The 27,020-nt window shown below is 57.7% G+C and overlaps 12 protein-coding genes across 12 annotated transcripts; 5 read left to right on the plus strand and 7 right to left on the minus strand.

Moving 5' to 3' along the window:
• The first annotated feature begins 224 nt into the window (after positions 1-224).
• Positions 225-1,721, plus strand: SPRG_03131 (hypothetical protein). The gene is made up of 2 exons (XM_012341724.1): positions 225-1,100; positions 1,144-1,721. The coding sequence occupies exons 1-2, from the start codon at positions 273-275 to the stop codon at positions 1,642-1,644; spliced, it is 1,329 nt and encodes a 442-aa protein (XP_012197114.1). The 5' UTR covers positions 225-272; the 3' UTR covers positions 1,645-1,721.
• Positions 1,722-2,427: 706 nt separating this feature from the next.
• On the plus strand, positions 2,428-3,499 carry SPRG_03132 (hypothetical protein; the record flags this gene model as incomplete). Its single annotated transcript, XM_012341725.1, has 4 exons — positions 2,428-2,631; positions 2,677-2,756; positions 2,807-3,114; positions 3,166-3,499. The coding sequence occupies 4 exons, from the start codon at positions 2,428-2,430 to the stop codon at positions 3,333-3,335; spliced, it is 762 nt and encodes a 253-aa protein (XP_012197115.1). The 3' UTR covers positions 3,336-3,499.
• Positions 3,500-3,969: 470 nt separating this feature from the next.
• On the minus strand, positions 3,970-5,044 carry SPRG_03133 (hypothetical protein). Its single transcript, XM_012341726.1, has 2 exons — positions 4,714-5,044; positions 3,970-4,658 (listed from the first exon to the last, which is right to left on the minus strand). The coding sequence occupies exons 1-2, from the start codon at positions 4,751-4,753 to the stop codon at positions 3,982-3,984; spliced, it is 717 nt and encodes a 238-aa protein (XP_012197116.1). The 5' UTR covers positions 4,754-5,044; the 3' UTR covers positions 3,970-3,981.
• A 1,037-nt stretch (positions 5,045-6,081) lies between these two features.
• SPRG_03134 (hypothetical protein) lies at positions 6,082-8,911 on the plus strand (the record flags this gene model as incomplete). Its single annotated transcript, XM_012341727.1, has 7 exons — positions 6,082-6,165; positions 6,229-6,315; positions 6,367-6,904; positions 6,971-7,053; positions 7,103-7,257; positions 7,314-7,824; positions 7,882-8,911. 7 exons carry the CDS (start codon positions 6,082-6,084, stop codon positions 8,887-8,889), a joined length of 2,466 nt encoding a protein of 821 aa, XP_012197117.1. The 3' UTR covers positions 8,890-8,911.
• A 127-nt stretch (positions 8,912-9,038) lies between these two features.
• Positions 9,039-9,361, minus strand: SPRG_03135 (hypothetical protein; the record flags this gene model as incomplete). Its single annotated transcript, XM_012341728.1, has 2 exons — positions 9,039-9,084; positions 9,153-9,361. The coding sequence occupies 2 exons, from the start codon at positions 9,359-9,361 to the stop codon at positions 9,039-9,041; spliced, it is 255 nt and encodes an 84-aa protein (XP_012197118.1).
• A 776-nt stretch (positions 9,362-10,137) lies between these two features.
• SPRG_03136 (hypothetical protein) lies at positions 10,138-11,174 on the minus strand (the record flags this gene model as incomplete). The annotated part of the gene is made up of 2 exons (XM_012341729.1): positions 10,911-11,174; positions 10,138-10,357 (listed from the first exon to the last, which is right to left on the minus strand). The coding sequence occupies exons 1-2, from the start codon at positions 11,117-11,119 to the stop codon at positions 10,138-10,140; spliced, it is 429 nt and encodes a 142-aa protein (XP_012197119.1). The 5' UTR covers positions 11,120-11,174.
• Positions 11,175-15,263: 4,089 nt separating this feature from the next.
• Positions 15,264-15,550, minus strand: SPRG_03137 (hypothetical protein; the record flags this gene model as incomplete). The annotated part of the gene is made up of 3 exons (XM_012341730.1): positions 15,264-15,288; positions 15,312-15,368; positions 15,423-15,550. The coding sequence occupies 3 exons, from the start codon at positions 15,548-15,550 to the stop codon at positions 15,264-15,266; spliced, it is 210 nt and encodes a 69-aa protein (XP_012197120.1).
• Positions 15,551-17,104: 1,554 nt separating this feature from the next.
• On the plus strand, positions 17,105-18,013 carry SPRG_03138 (hypothetical protein; the record flags this gene model as incomplete). The annotated part of the gene is made up of 2 exons (XM_012341731.1): positions 17,105-17,639; positions 17,691-18,013. 2 exons carry the CDS (start codon positions 17,105-17,107, stop codon positions 18,011-18,013), a joined length of 858 nt encoding a protein of 285 aa, XP_012197121.1.
• Positions 18,014-20,675: 2,662 nt separating this feature from the next.
• SPRG_03139 (hypothetical protein) lies at positions 20,676-21,822 on the minus strand (the record flags this gene model as incomplete). Its single annotated transcript, XM_012341732.1, has 2 exons — positions 20,676-20,967; positions 21,032-21,822. 2 exons carry the CDS (start codon positions 21,820-21,822, stop codon positions 20,676-20,678), a joined length of 1,083 nt encoding a protein of 360 aa, XP_012197122.1.
• A 536-nt stretch (positions 21,823-22,358) lies between these two features.
• SPRG_03140 (hypothetical protein) lies at positions 22,359-23,227 on the minus strand (the record flags this gene model as incomplete). Its single annotated transcript, XM_012341733.1, has 2 exons — positions 22,359-22,689; positions 22,734-23,227. The coding sequence occupies 2 exons, from the start codon at positions 23,225-23,227 to the stop codon at positions 22,359-22,361; spliced, it is 825 nt and encodes a 274-aa protein (XP_012197123.1).
• A 664-nt stretch (positions 23,228-23,891) lies between these two features.
• Positions 23,892-25,025, plus strand: SPRG_03141 (hypothetical protein; the record flags this gene model as incomplete). Its single annotated transcript, XM_012341734.1, has 1 exon — positions 23,892-25,025. The coding sequence occupies one exon, from the start codon at positions 23,892-23,894 to the stop codon at positions 24,933-24,935; it is 1,044 nt and encodes a 347-aa protein (XP_012197124.1). The 3' UTR covers positions 24,936-25,025.
• Positions 25,026-25,118: 93 nt separating this feature from the next.
• Positions 25,119-26,978, minus strand: SPRG_03142 (hypothetical protein; the record flags this gene model as incomplete). Its single annotated transcript, XM_012341735.1, has 10 exons — positions 25,119-25,151; positions 25,206-25,238; positions 25,299-25,471; positions 25,529-25,594; positions 25,639-25,724; positions 26,133-26,233; positions 26,282-26,446; positions 26,504-26,592; positions 26,636-26,876; positions 26,922-26,978. 10 exons carry the CDS (start codon positions 26,976-26,978, stop codon positions 25,119-25,121), a joined length of 1,044 nt encoding a protein of 347 aa, XP_012197125.1.
• Between the last annotated feature and the right edge of the window lie 42 nt (positions 26,979-27,020).

The following is a 27,020-nucleotide window of genomic DNA, read 5'->3' on the forward strand; positions in this document are numbered from 1 at the left end:
GTACTCGAGCAGCTCCCACCGCCGCCGCTCCCCTTCCGGTGGATGTACTACATACATCCTGGCTCGCCTGTCTTGATGCTTGCACATAGTATACTGTCGAGCAATGCGACCTGCGTCCTTGCATCTTGCTGCGGGGCCATGGCGGCGCTTCCAAAGCATACGTGGCTCGCTCCATGACGTGGCAGAACCTCTATCTTTTAATGCCATATCTCGAAGCATTCGTAGCGGCAGGTTTTTGCGCAGTGTGCAACAATTCCTGCGGCGCCGGCAGCATGTCCATCTCGCAGTTCTACATCTTGAGCAGCCGCGGGGACACGGTGCTCGCCAACGACTTCCGCGGGGACGTGGCCAGCGACAGCGCCGAGATCTTCTTCCGCAAGGTCAAGTTCTGGGACAAGGGCGATGCGCCGCCGGCCTTCTACGTCGACGGCGTCAACTACCTGTACGTCAAGAAGAATGGCCTCTACTTTGTGGCCACGACGCGCTTCAACGTGTCGCCAGCCTACATCCTCGAGCTCCTCACGCGCCTCTGCCGCGTCTTCAAGGACTACTGCGGCGTGCTCTCGGAAGAGACACTGCGCAAGAACTTCATCTTGTGCTACGAGCTTTTGGACGAGACGCTCGACTTTGGCTACGCGCAAGACACGAGCACGGAGGGCCTTAAAGTGCACGTGCACAACGAAGCGATCCTCGTCGGCGACGCGGCGCTGGCCAAGGCCAAGCCGAGCACGCTCCTCGGACGGCCGTCCAACATCAAGGCGGCCAATGCCGTGCGCAAGCCCGTGGCGACGGGCCAATCGGCCAACAAGAAGGACGAGAACGAGCTCTTTTGCGACATCCTCGAGCGCCTCAACGTCGTCTTTGCGCCGAGCGGGCAAATGCTCAACGCGAGCGTCGAAGGGCGCATCCAGATGAAGTCGTACCTCGCCGGCAACCCCGAGCTGCGGCTCGCGCTCAACGAGGACCTCGTCATTGGGCAAAAGTCGTCGTCGTACGGCCAAGTTGTGCTCGACGACTGCAACTTTCACGAGTGCGTCCAGCTCGACGAGTTTGAGCGCGACCGCGTCCTCGTCTTCACGCCGCCCGACGGCGAGTTCACGGTCCGTCGTCGCCATCCATGTCGTCGCTCATGGACATGGCTAGGTCATCAACTACCGCATCACGGGCGACTTTCGCGCGCCGTTCCGCATCTTTCCCTTCGTCGAAGAGCAGTCGCCGACCAAGATTGAAATGATCCTCAAGGTGCGCGCCGACATGCCCGACAACAACTATGGCGCCAACGTCATCATCCGCTTCCCCGTCCCTCAAAACACCGTCAGCGTCTCGTGCGACATTGGGAAAAACACGGCCGGGCAGCTCGCGGAATTCCGCGAAAACGAAAACCAAGTGCGCTGGGCCATCAAGCGCTTCGCGGGCGCGTCCGAGCTCACGCTGCGCGCCAAGATCACGCTGAGTGGCCCGAGCCAGCACGTGCGCCGCGAGATTGGCCCGGTCTCGATGAACTTTGAGATTCCCATGTACAACGTCTCGACGCTCCAAGTCCGGTACCTCCGGATTCCCGAGCACGCGCGCCACCCCAACTACAAGTACAAGCGCTGGGTGCGCTATGTGACGCAGTCCAGCTCGTACGTCTCGCGCATTTAGGAAGGCTCGCGCATTTAAGAAGGCGAGAGTCCTAGTTGCTCGTTGCCTGATGCAAAAGCTTACTTTTTCATTTTCCAGTCTGATTCTTCGTGTGGCAAAGTGGCAAAGGGTCTGCAGCAAACCACGAGGTAGTAGCTGCGTCGAGGAGGCGATGGCGTAGTCGATGGCGTAGTCGATAGCTAGTCGATACCTAGTCGATACCTAGTCGGTAGCTAGTCGATGGCTCGCCGATGGCCAGTCGATGGCGTGTTGCAGGTATGGCGCCAGTCGTGACGCCACTGCTTGAACGCTGAGAGTGCACTTTGGCAAGTTTTAAACACAAGCTGTTTCAAACAATGGGATAAAAACACGCCACTTGGCGGCACCCAACCCAGGTCCAGATCAACCCTTGTGGAGGTCGACACCGTGGCGGCCGTCATCGTTGCACTCGTATACGCTGCTACTACTGCAACGACGACGAAAAAGCAACTTGGCGTCTATACGGCGGCCCGACATGCGGTGCCCGCAGTCTCATCGTTGCATCGTCAAAGGTAGTACTACAAACGCAAGCTCGCCCACTTATAATACAGTAATGTGGATGATGATGTCAAGTCGGGGCTACTACTTTGTACGCGTGTGTACGTACGGCGAGCACCCTCAGTCGACGCCGTCGTGGGTGCTACAGTTCTCGCGTTTGGGTTGAGGCGTCGGTCCGTCGTCGCGGCGCCAAAAGTTGCGTGTTTTTAAAGCACGACGAGAGCGGTGTGGCAGACACGCCACAGTGTCGAACCCAAACGTGGCGAGATGATTGCCGACCGCTTGTCCTCGGACGCGATCCGCCAGCTGCATGACCAGCCGTCGTCGGCGGGCGGCTTCCGGCCCTTCCTGCAGGTCGTCCACATCAAGATGATCCAGCCCGCGTCCGTGGTCGAGCAGGCGCGCTATTGCCTCGTGCTCTCGGATGGCACGTACTGCATCTCGTGCCTCCTCGGCCCCGACCTCTCGTCCGTACGTGCTTGTCGCCGCATTCACTGGCCTCTCACCTGTGACTAGAGCTTTCCGCGCGACGGAATCACGCTCCACGCCGTCATTCAGCTCATCGAGTACTCGCCCAAGTTTGTCGCGGGCAAGCTGTACGCAAGGCCATCGTAGGAGACGACGACGACTCATGGCGATGCCATAGGATCCTCCTCGTCGATGTCATGGAGCTCATTGAAGCGTGCGCCCACCGCCTTGGCTCGGAGCACCCGATTTACTTTGAGCTCGAGACCGCCACCATGTCGTCGCTCCTCCAGGCGCAGCTCGAGCTCCTCGTCCACAAAGAACGCCACATTGAACGGCTCTGCGCGTCCGTCCAAGAGAATGCGCGCGCGGCCGCCGACCTCATCACGCTCAACGTCGGCGGCCAGCGCTTCCAGACAGCAAAAGCCAACTTGCTCCGGGATCCGGACGCGTACTTTTCGGTCATGCTCTCGACCGCGCCGACCCACGGTGCGTCTCTCTACTTACGACAACGCAGCTCTCAAACATATGCGTGTGTAGAGGACGGTAGCTACTTTGTGGATGTGAATCCGACGCATTTCGATCGGATCATGGCGCACGTCCGGACGGGCGAGCCCATTGCGCTCGACGGTCTCTGCGCCTACGACGCGCATCAGCTGCGGCAAACCATCGCGTACCTCGGCCTCGAGACCGCGCTCGCGTCGCCATAGCATAGCACGAGGTCAGAGACGAACGAACGACGGAATGGCCGAGTCGCGTGGGTAGATTTAGATATATGGGGATCGGACGACGAGTCGGGCCAAATCGAACGCGATCCATAGCTTTTCTTAGCGTGGACCGACGGATCCAGTGGAACAAATACACTCATGCGTACTAGATCATGGGCTTTGGGGCTAGTCTTCGGCGCGTTGCGTCGGGTATGGATTGGGTGCTCTGCATTGGAGATGCACTGGAGGTCCGCTGACGTGGCGGTGGCCCTGGCGCAATGGAGAAGCTGTCACCGCCGCCACCTTGGAAGGTGCGACGACCGCGTTCTAGCCACCGTTATGGAAGACGTCGCCTTGCGGCAGAAGTCGACGTGTCAATGGCTGACCCACATGGCAATTCGCTTGCCACCAATGACGGGTAGCGCGTGTTGGCTAGCGGCGGGAGGGGCTCTTGACTTGACGGGCTCCGAACCTTGGTTGGAGAAGACATCAAGTGCCCACGCACTCGTTCCAATGACGTGCTCGGCACGTCGGTACTTGCGCTGCCGTTGGTTGCCTCTGCCGACAGGAACACCAGACTGCGACAACAACAACGACGTGAGGGACACGGCCTCGCAACCGACGCAAGACACGCGTGCATACATATAACTTAGTGAACGAACGAGAGGTGCGCGCCGTGGTAGTACATGTCGACGGCTGGGAAGAGCTCGAGGTCTGTGGGTAGCCCGCTAAAGGCGACGCCAAGTTCAAGGTCGTTCTTCTCAAAGTGAATCTCGCCGACGTCGCGGCGCCAGCGCACGGTCACCACATCGCCTTCGGAAAACCCAGCGCAGTACGGAGTCCCACGGATACCGTCTTGGGCGTAAAGCGTGCCGTGGCGAAGCTCGACGTAGTAGCCCGACACTTCCGGGTTGTACGAGTAGACGCCAAAGCCCTTGCGCGGCGCGAGGCCGACGAAGAGCTTGCCGAGCACGTTGCCGACCGTCGTGATGCGCTCAAGCCGCAGCGAATAGACGTCGACACACGATGCACCCAGCACCGAATGCGACACGCTGCGGCTCGGTGCATTGGCGCGCTGGACAGAGCTGCCGTCGTCGGAGAGGCTCAAGCCCGCTGAACAGAGGTGCGGGTTCCACTTCAAGCTCCCAGCATCGCGCTCGGAGGGCGTGTGGAGCTCGCGTGGCGTGCTGATGTTGAGGTAGTCGAGCGTTGTGCGCAAGTGGCGCACCTCCCAGTCGCTCAGCCCGTCGAACGAGAGCTCGCCCGTGCGTAGGTAGACCATGACGCGGTCGAAATGGATTGGATCAATGTCGATAAAGTAGGCACCTGCATCATGGGCCGTCATGAGCGAGGACGGAGGGTAGGAGCATGGCATGCGTACCCGTCTCTGCGTTGGGCTGCCAATGGCCCGAGCCCAGCATGGCCTGAAGTACGTGCCATCGAGCCGCAAGAGCGTGTCCTTGGACGTGCGGAAGATGGTGCCACCGACGTCGAGCGTAATAACGTTGGCGGCGCTGGATGCGTTGCGCTGGAGCCGGCGCTCAAGGTCCTCCCACTGCTTTCCTTGCGCTCGAGGGCTTCGAGCTGGTCCTGGATCGACTGCGACGTCTCGAGGAAGTCGGCCGAGAAGAGCTTGAGCATGTCGAGCGACCCTGAGAGCGACCGCTTCAAGTGCTCCTTCTGCAGCGCCGACGCCATCTGCCCGAAAATGTCAAAGTGCAAGATCGCATGAGCTGGCCACCAAACCTCTCATCTCGGATGTTGAAGCACTCAAACCCAAATATCATGTTCGACAGGTTTTCGAGAACTTCGATGGCCTCCGACATTGCATATCCGACGACCGACGGAGCAGCACTGACAGCTGTAGAACAGCGCGCGTCAGGCCAGCCACGTAGACGCTCAGCTATGCGTAGCATCCCACGCCTGCGACGCGAGGTCGGATAAAGGCCAGTGTACGTGTCCTGAGAATATCCGTCGCCTTTCGCAGCGCAATCGCAGCCGTTGCTCGTCGACGACGGTTGCTGGTCGCCGGCGGTTTGGCTTGTGGCATCAAGTGTGGCTCGGTGCTTAACGTCGCGTCGCATTGCAGCGAGCTAGGAGCCATCGTAGTGAGCGGGAGAGTGGACGGGGGCCCTGTGAATCTTGATATCTTTGCAAACTGCATGCCAGCACCGGGCTCCTTGAAGGATACGCGCGAAGGTAGGATGTGTAGTAGCTTACCTGGTGCATCGAACCAGCATGCGCTCGCCAGGATACGCCGCGGGTACGAGGGGTAAGCGGGTAAGGTGCCCGCTCTCGCTCGCTTCGAACGTGGTGTTGGGAGGATGTACTGGCGACCGTCAAGATTCCAGCTCGCCCGCAGCTTCAAGGACTTGTCTCCATATTGGATGATCCTTTGCAATCAGTGGCCAGCGCATGAACTTGAAGACGCGCCGCATCTTGCCACACCGAGGCAATGAGCAAGTCTGTGGTGCGCCGCATGTCCCGTCCGAGCTGTAGAGCTTGAGAGTTATGGTCCAAGCCAATGAGTTATCTTAGCCACTACCTTATGGCCTAGGCCCTGGTGAGCTGTCGCTTGCAGTCGGCCACACCCGACAGCCGCTTGCCGCTTAGTGCATCATGCCACCTTCAACGACAGCAGCGTATCTTTCCTAGCTGTGCTTGTTTGATTGGCTACAATTATAAAGGATATGCCTCTGGATTGGCGAAAACTAATCCTTTTCAGCCAATCGTACGCCGCGTATCCACGATGAAGACGCCCGACCAAGCGGCTGCGCTCATCCAAGCCCGATGGAAGGGCGTGGCGTACCGCCGAAAGGCCGCCACGTTCGAGGTGCGATCGCATGGCGTCCTGCCAGCAGCGAGGCCAAAGCTAACCTTTGCATGTCCCGCGTAGCGGGCGGTAACGACGCTCCAGGCGCGGCAGCGCGGCCGGTACGTCCGTCGGCGCTTCGCCGAATACAAGGGCTTCCGCCTCGAGCAGGTGCACATCGCTGCGCGAGATGCATGTCACGATCGCATCGTCGTCGCCTAGGCTGCGTTCGAGTCGGAGAGCAAGAAGCGCCGCGAGCGCATTTGGCACCACCAGCAGCAGCTTCTCTACATGGAGTCCATCTCGCCCGACCAGTACGAAAAGCTCATGGCGCTCCGGCAAGCACGCGCTGCGCGTGTCATCCAAAAGCGCTGGAAAGACTACCGGGCGTACAAGGCCAACGCGCGCCTCGAGTGGTCGTCGACCGACGACGAAGACGACGAGGACAACGAGCGCTATTGGAAGCAAGCGTCGGTCGCCAGCAGCACGCAGTCGTCGATCGGACCGACGCCTGCGCCAGAAACTGCACTCGATCCCGAGGTGTATCTACAAACCAAGACGAGGCTCCAGCAAACGATCAAGCAGCGAGTCCACGCGCTCGCCAAGGCGGCGCCGTGGAAGCACCCGGTACCCGAGCACGCGACCAAGGCCGAGAAGCTCCAGCTGCGCAAGCTCGCGTATACGCGGCTGTCGGACCACGCCAAGACGACCCGCGCGCACCTCGCGCATCACAAGAAGGAGTTCCGTGCCCTTCGTGCAGGTACTATTTACTTCATTTTAGCATTTTAGCATTTTTGTTTGGATGGAAAGCTCTCGACCATGCTAGACGCCGAGCTCGAAAAGCAAGCCCTTCTCGCGCGGTGTGAGCGGCGCATGGCGGCACTGAGCCAACCGCCGCCGCTGCCTTTGGTACACCAACCGCGAGGCTCCACACCAAGCTCACCGATAAAAAGTGTAGCTCGACCAAGGCGCATCCATAAACGATTTTCCGCTGCCAAAGCTCCGGCGCCGGCGCCACGAAGCGCTCACGACGCACAAGGACATTATGACGTCACTCAAAGCCCCTCGCATCTACGAAATGCCGGTGGCGGGCACCCTCTACGACATGCGCCGGTGCGTCTCCTGCTGCAGCAATTGGGACGATGACGTCATCAAAACATGGACGCTAGACACCCCGAGCACTGGCCGTACACGGACGTTGACCGCGTGTGGTGCTGGCCGCAAGAGTACGCGACGTCGCTGTCCGCGTCAGCACGCGATGACGCGCCGGCGTCCGACGACCCGCTGGCAGTCTTTATGGGCACGGACCCAACGCTGACCGAGCTGCCGTGGATGGCGTTTAGCCACCAGTTGCAGGCCGAGTCGACGCCTGCCTCGTGCAGCACTCTGCCGCCGCGCCTGCACGCCTACCGTCGACAGACGACCGATCTTGATACGTACGGCGACGGGTTTGACGCGAGTGTGCAGGCGCAGACCAAGCACCTCGTGGCCCAAGTGAGTGCGCAGATCCACTTCAACACGCAGCGTCGGCGACAGCTCGAGGACGAGAGCCGACGGTTGCCGCGACCGGTCGCGCCACCGCTGAGCGGAATCGACTATGCGCAACTGCGTAAGAGCAACATGGCGCTGCGTATCCAAGCCCAGTACCGTGGGCACCGTGGTCGACAAGCTGCCAACGAGGTAGAATGCATCAATATGGTGTCGTCGAATGGATGGACTATACACGTATGACTCTAGATTCGAGCCGAACATTTCGTCATGGTCCGCGGCCGTGCGATTCGAAAAGGTCTCTGCGAAGAGTGCGCCGACCAAAAGGCTGTCTTGCTCTGCGAGAGCTGCGAAGAGAGTCATCACTTCTGCCCGCAGTGCTGGGTGCACGTGCACAGCACGCGACGACGGAAGAACCATGTCCCGATGCCCATGGTCGCGCCACCAAAGATCGACCACCGCGCGCCTACAGACAGTCGTCCGCCGCCGATCGTGACGGCGCCGCCAGAGAGACCCGTGCCACCAAGGACAGACGGGAGGGCCTCAGAGCCAAACGTCGATACGATGTCGGTGCCACCGTCAACCGACGCGCGGCCGGCACCACGCGTCGACGCGGCGCCAAAACTTGAGCAACCTCGAACGGTCGCCAAGCCGTGGGCAAAAAAGGCCAAGACCAGCGCGACGGCAGTCAGCGTCGAAGCGCCACCGGTGCAATCTGCGATGGCGCCAGCTATGGCTACGGTACCGCAAGGCTCCGAAGCGCCAGGACCGCGCGAGACCGAGATGCCACATTCGACAAAGGGTTCAGAAGCTCCGATTGCGACCACGGACGCCCAAGTCGTTGCGCCGACAGAGACAACAAGCGCGGCCAAACCTCGCGCCGGCGCTGAAAAGCCGTGGAAAAAAAAGGCCCGTTCGGGGCTCGGGGCGACGCGCTCGGTTCTGAGCACGGACGAGCCTGCTCTCGACCCTTCCGCGGACGCTGTGCCCGTGTCGACCGAGCCCACCGCCGCACCCGGTATTGAACCATCGCGAAATGATCCGCCGTCTGCTGCTACTGCCTTGGCACCGTCCAACGGGAGCACGCCGGCGGATGCCGTGTCGTCGCAGCCTTCAGCGATTGCCGCTGCAGACGAGAGCAAAGACAAGGCTGCTCTTATGACAGAGACGTCCGTGGACGTTCCGCCGTCGACCGAAGGCCTATCCAGCGCTGCGCCAGTAGAAAACACTCTAGAAGCACAGGTTGCCAACGAATAATGCCATGTCATATGCATACTCTATTGGTAGAGCAGAGGAACTTGCTTTGATGCTTCCGCGTCCTATGTCAGAGTATTGCCGTCGACAAGCCAACGCAGCGCCGTTCGCCTCTGCGCTCGCCCAACGTTACCGCGCTCATGGGGCAAGTATCATGCCCTTCCCGCAGCGTCGTGGCGGAACAGGTCGTCCACTGGTCTCATCGATCTGTCAAGGCAGCAAAAAGTGTGGAGATGTATAAGATAGAATTGGTCGACACCGTTTACTTTTGCTGCGGGAAGCCGCCCTTGTAGTTCTGGAACTGGCAAATACCGAGGGTCGCGACCGTGCCGCCAAGGATGAGCGTCCAGACAAAGCCACCGACGTTCTTGCGCGTGAACGACTTGTCGTGGAAGACCGTGTGCGGGTGGTGGTCGCCAGCGAGGCGGCGGGCCGAGGCCGTGAAGGCGCGCTTGGAGGCAATACGGGCGAGCATCGTGGCTGTCGTGGGCGATTTGGAAAGTGAGTCAACGCCAGTCCACTGCGAGGGTACACAGAGAAGCGACGCACCGGTGGGCTATCTTTGCGCCCTGCGTCGCTATGACACGCGTATCAAGCTTAGAGATGCAAATGCATATTTTACACTGAACTACACTATGGGAATGCAATAGACTTGACGTTTGTATACAAACCGTTGCAGAATACGACGACTGAAGTTCAACGTTTGGCGAGGTGCAAGCCGGCTGCATGGACGTTTGCCATGACACACGAAGCGAACGATGCAGTCGCATATATAGGACTGTATGGACATGGCGGGTTCCATGCCGGTTTGAGAGTGGACACGAGTTGTATATTACAGCTCGACGCGACAAGATGGCTCTAGCGATTGACGCGTGCATAATGTGCATAATGACGGCTGCATTCTTACAGCAGCACACTACGCGTCTTCGCACGCGGATGAGCTCTGGGAAAGCACATAGCTCTGTTCATGTCAAGGATAGGTTACAATACTTTCAAGTAAGAGACACAAGGACGATACCAATTCGCAATATTTATCATTCCTCTAGCTATCAGAATCTCAGTGCAACGACTTGTTTGATACTCGCTGCGTCTGAAAAGAGGAATCATTGAAGTGCGTTGCAGTGTCGATCTGGTAAGGTAGCCGCGATGGGTCGCTTGCTACGAATCGTCGATGCCAAGATCGAGCCTGCGTGCGGGTGCATGCAATGGCAAGAAGCGTTGTGTACAAGGCTGTCTAAGTTATGGTGCAATTTACTTTTGCTGCGGGAAGCCGCCCTTGTAGTTCTGGAACTGGCAAATACCGAGGGTCGCGACCGTACCGCCAAGGATGAGCGTCCAGACAAAGCCGCCGACGTTCTTGCGCGTGAACGACTTGTCGTGGAAAACCGTGTGCGGGTGGTGGTCGCCAGCGAGACGGCGGGCCGAGGCCGTGAAGGCGCGCTTGGAGGCAATACGGGCGAGCATCTTGATTCTTAGTGGTGGTTCTGGTGATTTGGAAAATGCGACGACGAGCGCCAGAGCGCCGGAGGATCGGTGCATAGAAGCTGACACGGCCCTGTCTTTGCGTTCGTGGCGCGGCTTTGACGCGAGCCATGCTCGCGATGAAAATGCATATTTTTACCAATAGTATATTTATTATATTTATATGCGTCCAAGGCGCGCATATTATGGGAGGCGAGAGCACGTGGTCCTCATCTGGCGAGCCGCTAGCACGACTAATGGAACAAGAACCGACAAACGATGTTATATGATGGCATATTGTCTGCCATGAGGCGCGCTGTGGCTACCTCGTACTAGCCACCCAGATGCTATTCTCGCGCTGACGGTGATGTCAACAGCAACTCTCCACCGATGTCCAAGGTGCTTGCAAGAGAGACCATTTGTTGCATGGTATCGCTTGCACTCCCAAGACAGCACACTACCAGGTACGTTCTACCTCGCCATCGACCAAGATACCATGGAACTCGTACAGAACCAATCGACGATATACATTCATGGAGGCAGCAGCTAGAGCGCTCTCTTACTTCTTCTGCGGGAAGCCGCCCTTGTAGTTCTGGAACTGGCAAATACCGAGGGTCGCGACTGTGCCGCCAACAACAAGCGTCCAGACAAAGCCACCGACGTTCGAGCGCGTGAACGTCTTGTCGTCAAAGACCGTGTGCGGGTGGTGGTCGCCAGCGAGGCGGCGGGCCGAGGCCGTGAAGGCGCGCTTGGAGGCCATGCGGGCGAGCATCGTGGAGTTAAAGTGCTGGGCTGTGGCAAATTGACTGATGCGTCGTCTCGGGTGCTTGGAAGGGAAAAAGTATCTTGGTCGTCCTGCTACATTTGAAAATGCATATTCGCAACTTCAACATTATACAACACTCTAGAGATGGTCTGATGGTGCTTTTTGACCTTGTGGTTTGTATAGGCAGATGCATGTTCAAGACTTATTTTCACCAGCCATGACGTGGACGATCTTGATCCGCAAAGACACGCGGGGTCGTCCAGCCAGCGTCGCGTACGTGGCAGTGCGGAGGAGCGCCACGATATCGATGTTTGAGGAATACGGTACTCAATTGAGTTTCACAAACGACGCCAGCGAAGAATGTGCTTCTCAAGGCGAACGCACAGTGAAAAAGGCCACGGGTCGGGTTTGAGCTGGCACCAGCTGCTTGTCCGACGGCGCAACTCTCACACTGCATGTCGTATCTATTAAATTTCAGAGGACATCGAGAGCTGGGTCACAGCAGGGGGTCAGTGAGCACGATCCAACGCAGCACGTTGAAGCTACAACCCCAAGCCCACCATTTGGCACCCAGTGCGCATTCTAGAGCAGGCCAGCGAGCTCGACGCCATTAAACCCACGACGTTGAAGAAGCGATAGGGTGGGAAACAAGAACGCCATTTGAAATGTGCACCCGGCGGTGGAAGCAGCGGCATGGGGCTGATAGCGGCTGTATCGGGCAGATCGACGACCGGTCACGATTGTGTGCGAGCATCTTGTTGGTTCGGGGATGCTCTGTGAGCCCAACCACCGTTGAATGTCTGCATCCATACACATGCGTACTCCAGTGTAGCTACGTGCTCCATTCAAATTGTCTAGCAAGCACGTTCAGCTGCCCATGTGTTATTCGCCGCAAGAGTCGGTACAAGCGTAGCCGCCTCGGCCGTCGGCTCTATCTGCACCTTCAAGCAGCTCTGCCAAGACGCGAGCTTCTCGCTTGAGGAGCACGAGGTAGCGCACGATGTATGGGCTGCCCAATGAAAATAGACCTCGCCATCGGTGCGTAGTATAATCCAATCCTGATCATGGTCTGCGAGTCTCACCACCGTCTCCAGCACAGCTACGGGGTACACATCCAGCCCACCTTTCAGACGCTTGTGATCGACGAAAAGATAGACGAGAACATTAAGACACATTGTTTGTGCACTCGGTTTTGGCTCTCGTCGCGGCGAAGCTTCGTCGCGCCTCCAGTTGTGACGAGCACTCATCACGCGCTCCGAATACTTCTCGCGTTGATCCACGATGACAAGCGCGCGTCGGAGCACCGTCGTAGAGGGCGGACGTAGCAACCCGAGAGAGGACGCGACCGAGAGCGTTGTGGGAAGGTGACGCATGCTGGAAAGCAAAAAGTATCTTGGTCGTCTAGCTACATGTGAAAATGCATATTCGCAACTTCAACATCTCTCGACGTTTCAAATATGAAGCGATCGTGCTTCTCGTACTTTTGATTTGTATCGCAAGCTGCACGTTCAAGACTGATTTTCACCAGCAGGGAGCGGCGCCGACGATCTTGTTACCGACCGTCGAGTTCTTGCGACACTCTAATTACACTCGAATTGAACTGCTCGCCGAGCCAGCATTTAACCAACGACCAGGTTCGCTCAATCCAGTGGGTTTTATTCACACAACCCTGCGGTAGCAAACGTTTACCGTCGGTCGTGAACTCTTTGTTTTGCTCGCAGACCTCATATTTGAAAAGTCTTGCTACCGACCGCCACCGGCTGTGTCACGCGGGCCCGCTCGCCCGGCCCGACTCGCCCCGGACTTGCACGTGGCATCGGCTTTTTGTCTCGCCGCCTCGCCCGTGCATGCGCCGCTGCGCGCCGTCAAGCGGTATCCCGGGCGAACGCAGCCCGCGCTGTCTTATAGTCGGGGGGCCATCAAGACGTGGAAGCTCCGGCGCACGAGCCGCATCCCCATCGGGCTGTGCTGCCAGTACTGCGCGCACCACGGGCTCTTCGAGCGTGGGCACGTTGTCCCGGTCACGGCCTGTCGCTTGCTTCTTGAGCACGCTTCGGACGACCTCGTGCCGTCCAGTTTCGTCGCGTCGCCACATTTGGTCATCACGACCGCTACTGGTGCGTACCATACTATATCATTGCATTCAAGTACCTCATCGTCGCAAGTAGCAGTCGTGATCACCAAATGCGGCGGTGCGACGAAACTGGACGACACGAGGTCATCCGAGGCGTGCTCGAGGAGCAACCGACAGGCCGTGACAGCATGGCCGCGCTCGAAGAAGCCGTGGTGCGCGCAGTATTCGCAGCACAGCCCGATGGGGATGCCGTACGTCGACCGAGCCCTCCGCGTCTCGAATCCAGGCGCGGTAGCTTGTCGATCAACTGATAAAATATAATATGAGAATATCGAACTCTGGTCTTGATGGTCATTGCGCGCCAGTGGAGGACCGTGTGGCTCGGTCGCCGCAGGAAGCACAGCGTTGAGGCGCTCGGTAGACTTTGGCGGCGTGACTGACCACCGGAGCGCCAGGTGCTTGGCTTGGATGGCGAGGCAGTCGCAGTGATGGAAAGCCGTGTGCCAAAAGACACCGCGACGCCCGCGCAGTCCGTCGACGAGGACAAGCCGCGACAGTCGTTCTCGACACACCGCAGCAAACCGAGCAAGCGAAAGGTGTCATCGACATATCTATCGTCTCTGTCATCGCTCAGGTGTCTAGATCTCGGGTCGCATGAGCAATTGCACACTTTGATTACTGGAACATTGTACACAAACATTATTTCCGTCGATATATATGCGATCACAACAACTCTGGTGAGCAGCAATGCGATCAAGGTAAAGAGCCCACGCGACTGCCACACCTTGCTACACACCGTGCGTTACGAGGCGCCACGTACCTGTAGCGCATGACACTGGCGGTGCCCAGACAGCACCAACGCCTGCATTTTATAACTGTCGTCACCGTCGACGACATGCTCCTCGACAGCCTCTCGGTGCACTCCCAGGACCAGCCACGCTGACCGACGTCGCCAACGCGCGGCCCACCAGGTGCCACCAATGGCTGCGACCGTGCGTCGTAAACAGCCGTGATTGAATAGGACGCACGAGGCGTTGCCTTCTTGTGCGCATCTCTTCATCGTGCGAGGACGCAGGTAGCGCGCGTGCTGATGACGTCTCGCGTTCGCCACGACAGCAAGCGCGCGGCTCAGCACCACTGCGGAGGGGAGACGTAGCAAGACGAGCGAAAATGCGGCCGAGGACATCGTGGATACTGGTTGGCGTCCGCTCTTGTACCTTCTTCATGCCGACAGTCTGTTTGCGATGCCCCATGTGCAAGTGCATATTTTCAGCATCAACATCACACAACGCGTTGCTGACGAGGTGAAATGTTCTTTTCATTTGGGTTTTGTAGCACTTTCAGTCCTGATTTTCATCCATCAATGCTACCTCGGCGCACATGAAAGCGGCGTCGTGGCCATGATCGCAAAGGTAGATCAATCAATCAATTAATCAATCAATCAATTAATTAATCAATCAATCAAACGTGTTCGCGTTGAAATCAAATTGGCAAAAACTAACTCAAAGACTTCGCATACGCAGTGCTACGTCTGAATGCGTGGGAGTTGGCACCAGAACTGGGTCGTTGGCGCACGGTAGAGTCGAGAGAATTCGACAAGCCGAGAGAGAGGAGTGTTGTGGCGCTGGACGAGCAAAGTTGGAGCTTACTCGCACCAGCAAAGACTTTGTTCGTCCATGTCTTGTGCCACTGAGTATGTCCACGTCTCCTAGCTACGCGACACACGGCGTGAAGCAAGAGCTGCCAAGTCAAGTACAAGACGCTGGGAGCTACCGAGCGACCCAACGGATGCCACGTACGACGGCAGCTTGCGCATCCGAACGGGCTTCTTGTGTCCAGAAGAATGCTCGAGCTCGAATGACGAGCTGCGTCGCGGGGCGAGCGTTTTATTCTTGCCTGAGGCCCACCGACGGGTAAGAACGTAGTGTCCTTGGTGCTGCCTGCACGCCTCGATGGCGAGATCGGCCAAGTTGACGGCGCGGTGGAGTTTCGATCTGTGTCAAGGTCGGGTCATGGCGCTGGCGACGGGAGACGAGCTCGTGCTGAGGCATGCAACCCCGTTGGTGGCCTCGTCGCCTACTGCCCCTGTGAGCCGATGGCACTAGAGACGATGTAGCAGCGTACCGCAGCATCGGCAAGTCGACTTGGCTGAGCTGCTCCTGCGTCTTGGGACTGCGAGGGCTGAGCACGAGAGATTCACAATGTTGCTTACGGCGTGTGTTTAAAACAGTCGACCTCGGGTTGAAGTTGGACGTGATCGGAACCGCGAGCGTCACGGAGCTGGCACAATCGCGTGCAATGATCAGCAAGACGCAAGTCGCAAACTGCTGGTCGAAGAGAGGCCCAGGATGGCTGCGTAGCATAATCAATCTCCTCATTCAACCTCGTCGTTGGCGCTTTGGCGCCGTCGATGGCCACATCGGTTCGCTGGCGGATGCTCGTCATTGTTGTTGACACGCGATGGGTCCGTGTGCCGCACCGTACGTGAGCGTCCGGGTCTTACAAGCGCCGCCACGCGACTTCAAGTGCACCCACGAGAACAAGCGCGCGTCTCAGCCCCGCCGGGATCGGCAGACGTACGGAGAACAAGCATCAACCAAAGTCGGAAGCCAGCTGGTTGGTGACAGCAAAGGATCATGGTCGCGCCTCGCTTGAAAATGCATCTTTTCAGCTCCAACGTCGTCCCCATGGATGATCAAATCGCGCTCATTGCACGCGTAAATTGTATGGCAATATGCATGTTCAAGACGGCTGTGGTGGCCCGAACAAGCTTGGCCCGCATAGAAAGAAGACCCGCAGCTCGAGTTCCGAGCGCGAAGATATACGGCTCTAGGAGCCTGCGCACGAGTCACAACGCCCTCGGCTCATACCGGTATGCGGCTACTTATCCGACGACGCTCCTCTCACATTACATGTCGTATCTATTCATTGTCAAGGGTCTTGTCAGTTACAGCCACGCTCCCTGCTACCTAGTACTACGTAGTAGAACACAGCGTGCGGACCTTTCTCGTGCGTTCTTCCAGGCCAGCCCGAGGTATTGGCCATTGATTGATGACACCATGCACTCGACACGGTATCGCCTCGACCGTCCAGCGGTACCCGGACGACCTGTACGTGCAAGTATAGCAAAACACTACTGGACTCGAATGTCGGGATCGTTTCTCGCAAGGGAACGAGCCATGCACGGCGCAATTGGTATCGGATTCATATACTGGAACGACCGCTTGCATCGAAATAGCATGAATAATGCGACGAAATGTTTTTGTTTTTCCCACACAGCATTTTTGTATGCCGAGTAAAAAAAGGAATGCAGAGGGAGTTTGTAGGGCCCGTCCTTTTAAGGGCATCGATCCCTGTACCTCCAACTCTCTGCGTGTTTCGCGGCTTTTCCACTAGACCATTCCGCTGGTCTACTTTCGACACGTTTCGTGTGGGTATCCATCAATGTTACACCGTGACAGACGTAGAAACCGACTCCAACTGGCTCCGTGACGTGGCGGTTTCTCCATCGACCTCTTGACCTTTGAGAATCGTCTTCCACTGCCATGGTCATGGTGCGTGGGCGCCGGTCCTGGAGCATACGTTGACAGAGCCAATGACCGAAGCGACCATTGCGCCATGGACATGTGCTGCAAGGACCGGACCATCTCGGCGCTGGTTGAAGCGCCGTCGTCGCGTGCGTGATCATTGATCACGCATGCGACCCTTGATCACTGATCAACGGTCGGCCAGATGCCAATCACACACGACTAATCGATGGTCTATTCAAACATTCAAAACGGTGTGTGAAAACCGAGATAGTGTCATGCAAATCGTTCCAGTACTCTCTTTTCTCCAGCTCGTAAAGGCAAAGCCGTAAAGGGCACGACCCGGCGCATCGATTGTAGTACATAAACCAAAGACGACGATCCACCAAAATGCACATCCCCATGTCACCACCGCTTGCGCGGCAGCTCGCCGATAACGCTGCACCGACCGACGTCGAGCGGGCCAACAAGCTCGTCTTCATCGACGGCAAGCGCGGGCGGGGCGGTGTGCATTGGCACGCGTCGTGTCATTGCTGCGCGATGAAGCACCGGACGCGCGACTGTCCCGACTTGCGCCGGGCCCTCGAGAACGGCACGGCAACCTGCTCGTTCTCGCTACCTCGCTTCACGAGCTATGTCTCGACCGAGACGTCGCGGCTTTGGTGCTCGCCCTGCGACTTTTGCGACAAGAGAGGTCACCGCGTGGCCCGCTGCGACGCGCTCAGGTCTGCGATCAAGTCGCGGACCTTGCCACAGTCGTACGCGATTCCAGTGGGGCTCTGCTGCGCCTACTGCGCGCGCTTGGGTCTCATCGAGACCGACCATGGCGTCGCAACATGCGCGCTTCTTGTCGAGCACTGCTGCGACGACTTGGTGTCGCCGGCCTTTGTCGCACCCAAGCACTTTGTCTTTGCGACGTCGACAGGTACATGCACATGATCCAGCATCGTCGTAACGTACACACCTTGATTCGTAGACCCGCCAGCCTTGCGCGTGTTCGAGCGCCGGCGCAACGCAATCTGCTCGTACTGCGGCGTCGCGGATCACCGCGCGTGCGTGTGCGATCTGCTGCGCCGCCACGTCGGCGCTGGCTGCGTCCGCCCGACGTATCGTCTGAAGCGCGACGGCGGTGCTTGCACGACCTGCGCCCATGGGACACTCACGTATGTGGCCCATGCATCGACGCAGTGCCCGCTCCAGGGGCCTGACGACGACGATGCGCACGTCCAACGCAAGCGGTCCGCGGCAATGGTGCCTGTCAAGACATTGACCAAGATGCAAAAGACACAACGCAAGTAGATGAACATCATTTTAAGTTTGAAGAGTCTCGTGAGATCAGAAGTTGGTGGTCCATGGCGTTGCGTATCTCGGTAGCTCGGCGCGTCGACGCGTTGGTCGGACAGAGCGGCGGCGCCGAGGGTGGCAGGCGGGGTCGAGGTCGCCGGCAGCAGGCTCGACCCTCCAAAACGTTCCAAGTCGGCGCTTGTGGCAGCCGCACAACCTACCTCAACAAGTCGCCTCTCGTTCGAGCTTGTACACATGTGCTAGGTGTGTATGATTGAAACTTGAGCAGCTTCAATACCACGGATTTGTCTGGCGAGACGGTTTTTGATGTCGGACTTGATGAGGTCGTACACAAGCACGGGCGACGCGCCGACGATGTCGATCGACAGCTTCCTGCCCGCGAGTCAAATGATGCAGCGCGCGGCGGTCGTTTCTGGAGACAGCGGCAGCTCACTGCAGAGCGTCTCAAAGGCGGCGCGGCCAGCGGCGAGGGCTCGTCGCGAAATAGGCAAGCGCGATCGTGACCGGGCTCGATGGCGCAAACGTCGTTCGGATCGTCTTGTGTACTTCAGCATCCCACGGCGGGTTGCCAATGCGCACGCCACGGCGTCGTTCGCCTCGATGGCCGAGACGTCGGTCGCCGGGAGCGCCAAGCATGGATCGATAGGCGCTGCGAAGAGGAAGACGCGAAGCATTCGAGACACGGAGGCGGACGCGCGCCAGCACGTCCTCGTAGCGCGAGACGTCGGTGGGGGTGTCGTATTTCCCGTCATAATTCCGTCATAAAGTGTCATAAAAGGGCTCTTTTATGACAGTTTTTTATGACAGAAATATGACATAAATATGTATTTATGACAATATGAGAATAATGCGCTCGTTGGCTGCTTGCTCCACAGCCTAACACCCCTACACCCTCTCACCCGCAATCCCAACACCCTCCTCTCCTTCTAACCTACTCCTAACCTCCTCCTAACCTCCTCCTCTCCTCCTAGCCTCCTCCTAACCTCCTCGGCGTGGTCAAATCCTACCCCCAAAAATTATGACGTTTTTATGACAATATTATGACTTATGACACAATTATGACGGGAAAAAAACGACCGTCGGTGGGAGTGACCGGACCCGCGTGGTCATCCCAAGTGGAAATCAAATGCTTCGTGGAAATATGCAACGGTGGTGATTGGCTAAAATGCAACAGATTTCGACGCTGCATGATCAAGATCGTCCCACAGCTCGCACGCAAGCGAGCCCACCGATTCCACGAAATATTCTGCGACCCATCGCAAGAGCTGCCGCCAAGGGCTAATCGAGAGTCGGTGGAACTCGAGTCCCAGCCCTAATCCCTATCGCACAAACACCGCATGCGAACAAGAAGAGCTCGTAGTACGATTGTACATGTAGTACTAAAGGATAGTTGTATTTCGATTGGATGATCAACAAAGGCGGTCGATGCGAGGCCTTGGTCGCCAGTTGGGTCTTCGCGTCGGCGATGACTGCAGTGATCTTGTCAATGAGGTCCTCTTTGGCTTGACGCAGCTTCTCGGTCGACGTCCGTGCGTGTCGAGGATCACTTTTGTAGCGGGTAGAGTCAACAACGTAAGGGCGCGTCATCGACGATGCGTCGGGCCACTGGCAAGACCATCTCGGATGTCACCTCCAACGTCTCGCATTGCGTTAACAACATTCGTTGACAACCGAGGGTAGCTGGTCGGGAGCAAACAGCCGGAGGAGAAGCGCAATCGCATCATGGACCACCGCTGCAGGCGGGAGCTTGTCGTCCACGCAGCTTTCTTGCGCAGAATAGAGTGTCAATATCCGAGCGAGTTTGTTGACGACTATCACGACAAACGGCACCACCCGCGACGTACAGCCTCGCGTTTGGCCAGCTCGACGTGCTCACGGCCGACACGTTCCGGCACGTCGGGCTCAGACGTCGCTGCCGCTTGCACGCAGTACATTGGCGACCAAAAAGCCAGGCGACACGAAAATGAAACAACGTCGGTCAAGGCGGATCACTTGCTTGGCCGTCTCTCGTACAATGACTGCACCATCGAGCTCCTTCGTGGTTGCCGCGCCTTTGATGGCGTCTTTGCCTCCGGTGTACGATCTTGAATCTTATTATAGTATCACTTTACGCAATCTGGATTGACCAAAATAGATTCTGGAGGGGTAGGTTTGGAAGGGATTTGGTGTTGGCTGGGTTGCAATTGTTTGGCTCATACAAATTTCAAGTATAATGCTTGGCCAAGGCCTTTGTCGTATAGCCCGCCACGCAAGCGTAGTGCTGGTGAGTACCGCTCCCAACGTCCGAGCAGTGCCCTGTTTGGCAGTGGTTGTCCCTGCTCTCTTTTCTCTCGTGCCGTGTCCAAACAATCTTATGACACATTCGCCTTTTCAAACATGGCATGTACTACGGGTTGTAATGTGTATCGAGTGCCCCACCCCCAGCTTGCATTTCCTTGTTGCCTTTGGCCCAAGCGCACACATATATAGAATTGGTTGTGCAGACTGTTGCCCGTTACTGCCAGTCCGCGCCGAATGGTTCGCTGGCCACAGTACGGTGACATGTCCATACGACGCTACGATAAGTTTGGTCGATGAAAGGTTGGACTCCAAACGAACCCGGCGATTCGCGACGGGGAATTGATTAGCTTTACCATGGCCTTGTTTTACGAACAAGTTAGCTGTGGGAGATGATGTACTCGCAGCACGTGCTGCGAAGAGTGTCAACTGCATCTTGGATGCTGGTCGCCAAGTCGTCAAAGTCGCCAAGTTCGAGGAGCGTACTGGCGCCACTGGTCTCACTCTTGAGGCGCGAGACCGACATCTTGTCGTCTTTGATTTGCTGGGTCGCACTGGCAGCGCTTTGACCCAGTGAAAGTGCAAGCATCTTGATGCCACGAACGGTCGCTTGACGAGCCTCCATCTCCTTCTTGAGCTTGGGCACAACGGAGAGCTCATCGTCGGCGAGGCTGGCTCCCATGACGGCTAGTCCAAGACCACCAAAAGAACAGTCGCGGCCACTGTCATGACGACGCGGCCTTTTCGCACTTTCTTGATATCGGTCTTGAGCGCCTGCGTGTTTGGTTCATATGATCCGCGAGCAGCGTGTCGAGCTCGACCAGTTTCCCCGCCACGACGTTGACGGCATTTGCGCTGGCATCGAGGCCGATCGCCGCCGTCTCCAACGTTGCAACGGCGCGATCGAGTAGCGGCAGCAAGACATTCTGCCGGAGGATCGCCGCATTCCCAGCTGAGGCTTGCTCGTAGTCGTTGAGGCTTGACGACATGTCCACGCACAAGTTCAAGAGGCTGGACGACGCGGCCGTGTACTTGACCCAGCTCTCCTCGAGCGACTCGGAGATCGTCGTCATCGTGGCTCGAGCTCGCGGCGGGTAGCTGGCCCCACCTGCCACGACGAGTTCCCATCGCTCTCGGAGCTGAGCAACCGGAGTGAGTTGGGTAATGGCCGCATCCGACATCGTGATGCTTGATGAGATCGCTGCAAAACAGCGACTGAGGGTTGTCGGGGCTTGGCGCCGCGGTGCGTCCAGGATCGAGTTGATGCCCCCAATCTCGACGCGATCGTGGTCCGTGCCGGCGCAGAAGTACCCGAGCGCCGTGGTCGAGCCGACGTCGTGCACCATCCAGACGTGGTCGGCGTACGTCGGTTGAGCGTACACCGCGTTAGGGTCGAGATGAAAGTACAAGATGACGTCGCCGGTCCAATTGATCCACGAGACGCCGATCGCGCGCGACAACAAGTTGACAAACGTGAGCTCTACGGCCACGCCGCCAGTGCCCGAAACGCAGCAAGGCGAGGTCATGGACCAGATCAATTTTGGAAATGATCGATCCGTCCGAAGCCGATTTCTCACAGCATTTGGCTTCACCGCTCGCACACCCAATGTTACAACTGTGCTTCGTACATGTCATGTCTTTGGCCATATCGGAGAGTCCAATGCAAACGCAAAATAGTGTGGTACGTTTTGCTGGTGCTCGCTGGCCACAACCCCGTGCAACACATGATGCACCGGTGCCACGGCGAAGATACTTTTGCACGCAATGCAATGCCATCTACACTGTAGACCAACGGCGCATATTTGCAGTGGAGCAGCTGGCTCCATCTCATTACAGTAGTACGGGGATCAGCCGCATTCTCGGGATAGGGCCGACGGGATTCAGCGACGCAACTCGTCTCCGTGGAGGGAAGCTCGCCGAACAGACTGCGCCATCAGAAGCGCATTGACTTCATTCAGTGGCAGTGTCCCTTGGACTTGTAGTGTCTACCAGGCAGTCACAACAACGAGAGACGATCATTGTAACGCAAAATGTGCTCCGTGCAGTCGCATTATGATTGTACTTATTTGCCGTGACGGGCCTTGTACGCTTCGCAAAGGTCGTGCAGCTCTTGCGCGGCCGTCGTGAGCTCTTCCATGATGATGCCTTCGATGGAGACCCACACTTGGGACTCGGTGACCTTGGCGGAGAGCTTGCTGATCATGTCCTTGTCGTCTTCGAGGGCCTTGGTGGCGGTTGAGATGCCACTGGACATGGTCTGGCACCGCCCGTTCATGATCTTGAACCCGGTGCGGATATCGTTGAAATGCTCCTTGAGCTTCTTGATGACCATCGCCTCTGTCAAGGCCGCGCCCGTGACTGCAATCGCCATGCCGACAGGACCCGTGGCGACGCTGCCAATGATGCTCGCAGCGTAGGTGGCGCGAATTCTGGACACCTTGGTCTTGAAGTATTGTTTTGCTGGCTGAAGTCGTTTTCGAGCTGCACCTGGAGCGTGACAAGCTGGCCGACGGCCTTGCTGAGAAGTGAGTCGCACTCGTCGAGTTGCTCGACGGCTTTTCCCATCTTGGCGATGCCGTCCGTGAAGACCTTGGAGAGGATCTTCTTCTCAGCATCCGCGGTGTTGGTGCTTGTCTGGACGATGCGGAGGTAGCCCTTGAGCAGCGGCACGACGAGGGCGCACCACTCGAACACGGACCGAGTCGCGTTGTGGTATTCGCGACGGCTGTTGAGCATGTGGGTCTTGATTGACCCGACGAGCACCCCTGCCTCGGCCGAGAAGTCTTGCTGGTATCGGCTCATAATGTCGAGCGTCGCGTCGAACTCGCTCCAGGGCACGAGCTTGTCGAGCGCTTCGTTGTACTTGGCGAGTCCGTCCTTGGCGGCGCTCAGCGCAGCAACGTGGTCTTCACCCACTAAGGCAACGGCCATTGCGACTGACGGGCAAATTCGAAAATGGGGTGTTCAATGAATTGGTCCAACGGCTTGAGGCTAAGCATCATTACAAACACGCGCAATCCCTATCCGTACGCGAGCTGTTGGACACGAGATTTGGTGATAGACGCTCCTTTTAACCCATGTTCCTTTGAGGTGTGGTTTTGTGGCAATGAGAGCGTTATCAAGGCCGGTTGGGCCGCGTCCTCAAGCTTCGTCGCAAGACGATCAATGCCTGGGGCTAATGAACCCTGCTATAGCCACGGGTTTTAACGTCATTGCAACAACTACAGCTACACTGTACTGTGGACTACTAGTACTCAGCAAGGCTGCATCGCGCAACAATCGTGTGCAGAGACCCAGTAATGGTACGTATTGCACAAGATTGTTGGATGATATGTCGTCGTCGTCGCTAAGTACGGTGGAATGCTCAGCAACCTCGCGAGACGTCCAGTCTCGCTGAATCGCGCAACAATCGTGTGCAGAGACCCAGTAATGGTACGTATTGCACAAGATTGTTGGATGATATGTCGTCGTCGCTAGAGTGATATGATACCGAAAAGATCAGCCTTTGCATAACAAGCCTGTGCAGAAGGAGATGGCACTGCAGTCGTAGAGTCGAACGAGAGGCCATTTTCCAATTCTAGTCACGCCAAGCAGCATGGGTAGCACGATCGAGGAGTCGACACATACCGACGAGCCCGTCGCGAACGACGCCGAGAGCGTCAGCAGCAACGCCGTGGTCGCCGACGACGCCGTCATGGAAGAGCTCACGACCGAAAGCAAGACCCCGGGCCCGACGTTCAAGAACAAGCTCTTCCCCACGGACCGCCAGTCGTCGCGCTACGTGCACCTCTCGGCCTTCCAGGACGCCTTGGACACGTACAACTTGATCGTTCTCAGCCAGCCCGACGAGATCTTCAGCGAGCCCGTCCAGGCGCTGGCGCAGCACCGCGCTCGCTTTACTAAGTCCGGGGCTGCCACGTTCGGCTCGATCGCGACCGACATTTTGAACGCCAAGCACGAATACGACAACGCCCGCCGCGCCCTCATGGAGTGGTGCATGCTCGCGGCGCCGCTTCTCCGCGGCTACGCGCGCCTCGTCCAAACCCACAATCCAAGCTCGGAGAAGGCGCAGAAGACGATCCTTCTCAAGGTCGCGACTGAGGCTGTCACAAAGATGTCGGTCGCTGCGGCCGCTATCGAGCACGTACAGAACAGTTTGAACCTCGTCGTCGCACACGTCGGAGCACTCGTGGGCCAGCTCACCCCACTGCCGCAGCCAGTGACGACGACGACGCCCCATGCGGCGACCAGCCTGCACACAGCAGGGGCCACCATGTACTCGAAGGCGACAAGTTTGTTTCGTCGCAGCGCAGCACGAAGCGACGCGGCGCATGCGTCGACGCCTCCACGACCCCCCGCCGGAAACGAGCTTGCCTCGTTCGAACACACCAAGCCTCACGTCGACGCTGCCGAGAAAGACCTTGTCGTGATCAAGGACGGCGTCATCGCATTCGTGGGTCACTTCAAGAACGGCCACGAGGTCTTTGCCGGCGACATTGCGATGGTCCGCGACCTTGCCGCGATGGCTTCTGCCACAGCGTCGCTGCCTCTCTTCGACGGCTCCATGGCTCAGGAGCTCTCAAAAATGGTCGACGATTTGATTACCGCATGCACTGCGTACACTCAGAGCCACAAATAAGCTTGTACCACGTGTTGTGGACTTCCACACGACGTGGTCTATGTTTTCGAATAAGGCACACCACACGAAAATCATCACCTTGACTTTACTCATTCCCATGCCTGAAGACGTCCAACCTCTTTTGAAAACACACTTTGATTGAATTCGCTTGACGCCAGTACCACATCGGGTCTATCAATTGGGTTACGGTCGATCCGAGCTCGCTTTGTACTTGTCCTAGTAGAAACAGCGTCACTTTCGACAGAATGTCTGCCACATAGCGACGTATACCATGCTGGGGCTTCCTTGGCCATAGCCTCGTTCCTAGCACAGACTCGATGACGATAAGGTATCAATTTGATACACTGAAACATGTTCGGATACCTGGTGCAGGTCGCGCTTGAACTCTTTCAAGTATTCTTCAAACGACCCGCGGTAGTTGGGCTGCGGCGTCTCGACGGGCGGCGCTGCATCGCGCGTGTTGCCGCCCGTGTACGGCTCGCGCGACGCAATCGCGCTGAGAGACATGCGAATTTCCTGCATTTTCCGGTCGAAATCTATACCATCGTTCCCAACTGCTAGCTTGAACGTCTCATTCCACATGACAAACGTACCTGCAAACATCGAGTTGCGTCCTTCGGTCGTTGTGGCCGGCTGGGTGGGACTCGCTGCAGGTGCACCTACACAGAGTGATCTACAAATGCACATTCGTGTCGTCACATACGCTGCTGGGCAAAAGCAACGGATGGCTTGTACTCTGTCTGCGCAGACGTGTCTCTTGCGTCAAACGACATACTCTCGTGGCGGGGCCTGCTGAAATGATCGTGCTGGGTCTCCTGGAAGTTGTCGCTTCGCTGGGTTGGTAGTAAGGCTGAGGTGTAACGCGACAACGCGTCAATCTCAAAACTTTTTGCTGGCGGTCGACTCGCCCACTCATTCGAGTCCAATACCATGCGACTTTTGTCCTCCAGCTCGCTTTCTCGACTCGTGTCTTCGACTTGGTGGCGGTCCAAGAACGCCCTGGTGCTCGCGGATGTGCGCTCGTAGGTTGCAGGACTCTGGTACGCGCCAGACCCAGGTCGAGCATCGGCGGGCTCGGGACTTGGTGACCACGCACAAGCCGGAGCCGACGTATAGTGGGTCTCTGCTTTCGAGTACTTGGCTGCCGCTGGCGACGACAGCATGGCCTCTCGCGTCGCTTCCCGTGAAGCTACGTACGTCGACCAGCTCTCGGTTGACGCGGTTCTCGAAGGCGACTCTCGAAGCTCCGACGGGACGTAGCGATCGGCTTGCGACCTCGTCTCGGTGGTACACGTCGGCTAGCCGCGTCTATCAGATCATCCAAGCTACGGGCGAGGTCCAAGAACCTCGTGGGTGGAAGACGATGACGTAATCGGGTCGTCTCGCGCAAATTGTGTAGCAACGGAGCAAAAGTCACGAAAGTGGTCGCGGGCTCGAGTCAGCGCCCGTGTCGCTTTCTCGACGCTCGTAGCTGCCGCTTCGGCGAGAATGCTGTCGTACCGCTGCGGCATCTACGGTAATGTTTCAAGTTGATAGAATCCATTACGTGTCGTCCCAGTTGTCCGTACCGTGTCGTTGTTGAAGAGCACTTGATGGGCTTGCTTCATCTCGTCAATGGCCCGGTACGCGTCTTGCACGAGCCGATGCACCACGTGGTCTATGCCCACGCATGAGCAGCTGAGAAGCAAGCTGGAGGGTACCAGCCGCTGCAACCTCGGACGCACTTGACGGCTGGATCGTTGCGATGTACGATGGGTTCGGTTCACTTGCGGACGATGTCGTCAAGGGCGACGGTGGCTCGTAGCTCGGTGCATAATGCAAAGACGACTCGTGAAAGCTCAGCGATGTCCCAGAGGTCGTTGGCGGCAAAGTCTCTCGTGGGCGCATGGCGGCCTCGCCCATGTACTTGGCCGTGAGCTCCTCCACGAGCGTCGACCGTGACTAGAATCATTGCATCAGCACCACTCTTGGCGACATGAAGGATACCTTGGGCAAGAAGCTCGCTGCCTCGTCATAGCTGCTCGTGCTACCCCGCGTGGCCATGCGCGGCGACGCCTTCTCGTCGGCCGGCGCAATCTCGTTTGC

Source organism: Saprolegnia parasitica (genome assembly GCF_000151545.1).
Source record: "Saprolegnia parasitica CBS 223.65 unplaced genomic scaffold supercont2.8, whole genome shotgun sequence".
Taxonomy (NCBI): domain Eukaryota; phylum Oomycota; class Saprolegniomycetes; order Saprolegniales; family Saprolegniaceae; genus Saprolegnia; species Saprolegnia parasitica.

What these genes read in the sequence shown, in the direction of transcription:
- SPRG_03131 (XM_012341724.1), top strand. Translation starts at nt 273, where the DNA reads ATGTCCATCTCGCAGTTCTACATCTTGAGCAGCCGCGGGGACACGGTG. An exon ending in CGCCCGACGGCGAGTTCACG is followed by an intron (nt 1,101 to 1,143) that starts GTCCGTCGTCGC and finishes GGACATGGCTAG; the next exon opens with GTCATCAACTACCGCATCAC.
- SPRG_03133 (XM_012341726.1), bottom strand. Translation starts at nt 4,753, where the DNA reads ATGCTGGGCTCGGGCCATTGGCAGCCCAACGCAGAGACGG. An exon ending in GCAGCCCAACGCAGAGACGG is followed by an intron (nt 4,659 to 4,713) that starts GTACGCATGCCA and finishes CCCATGATGCAG; the next exon opens with GTGCCTACTTTATCGACATT.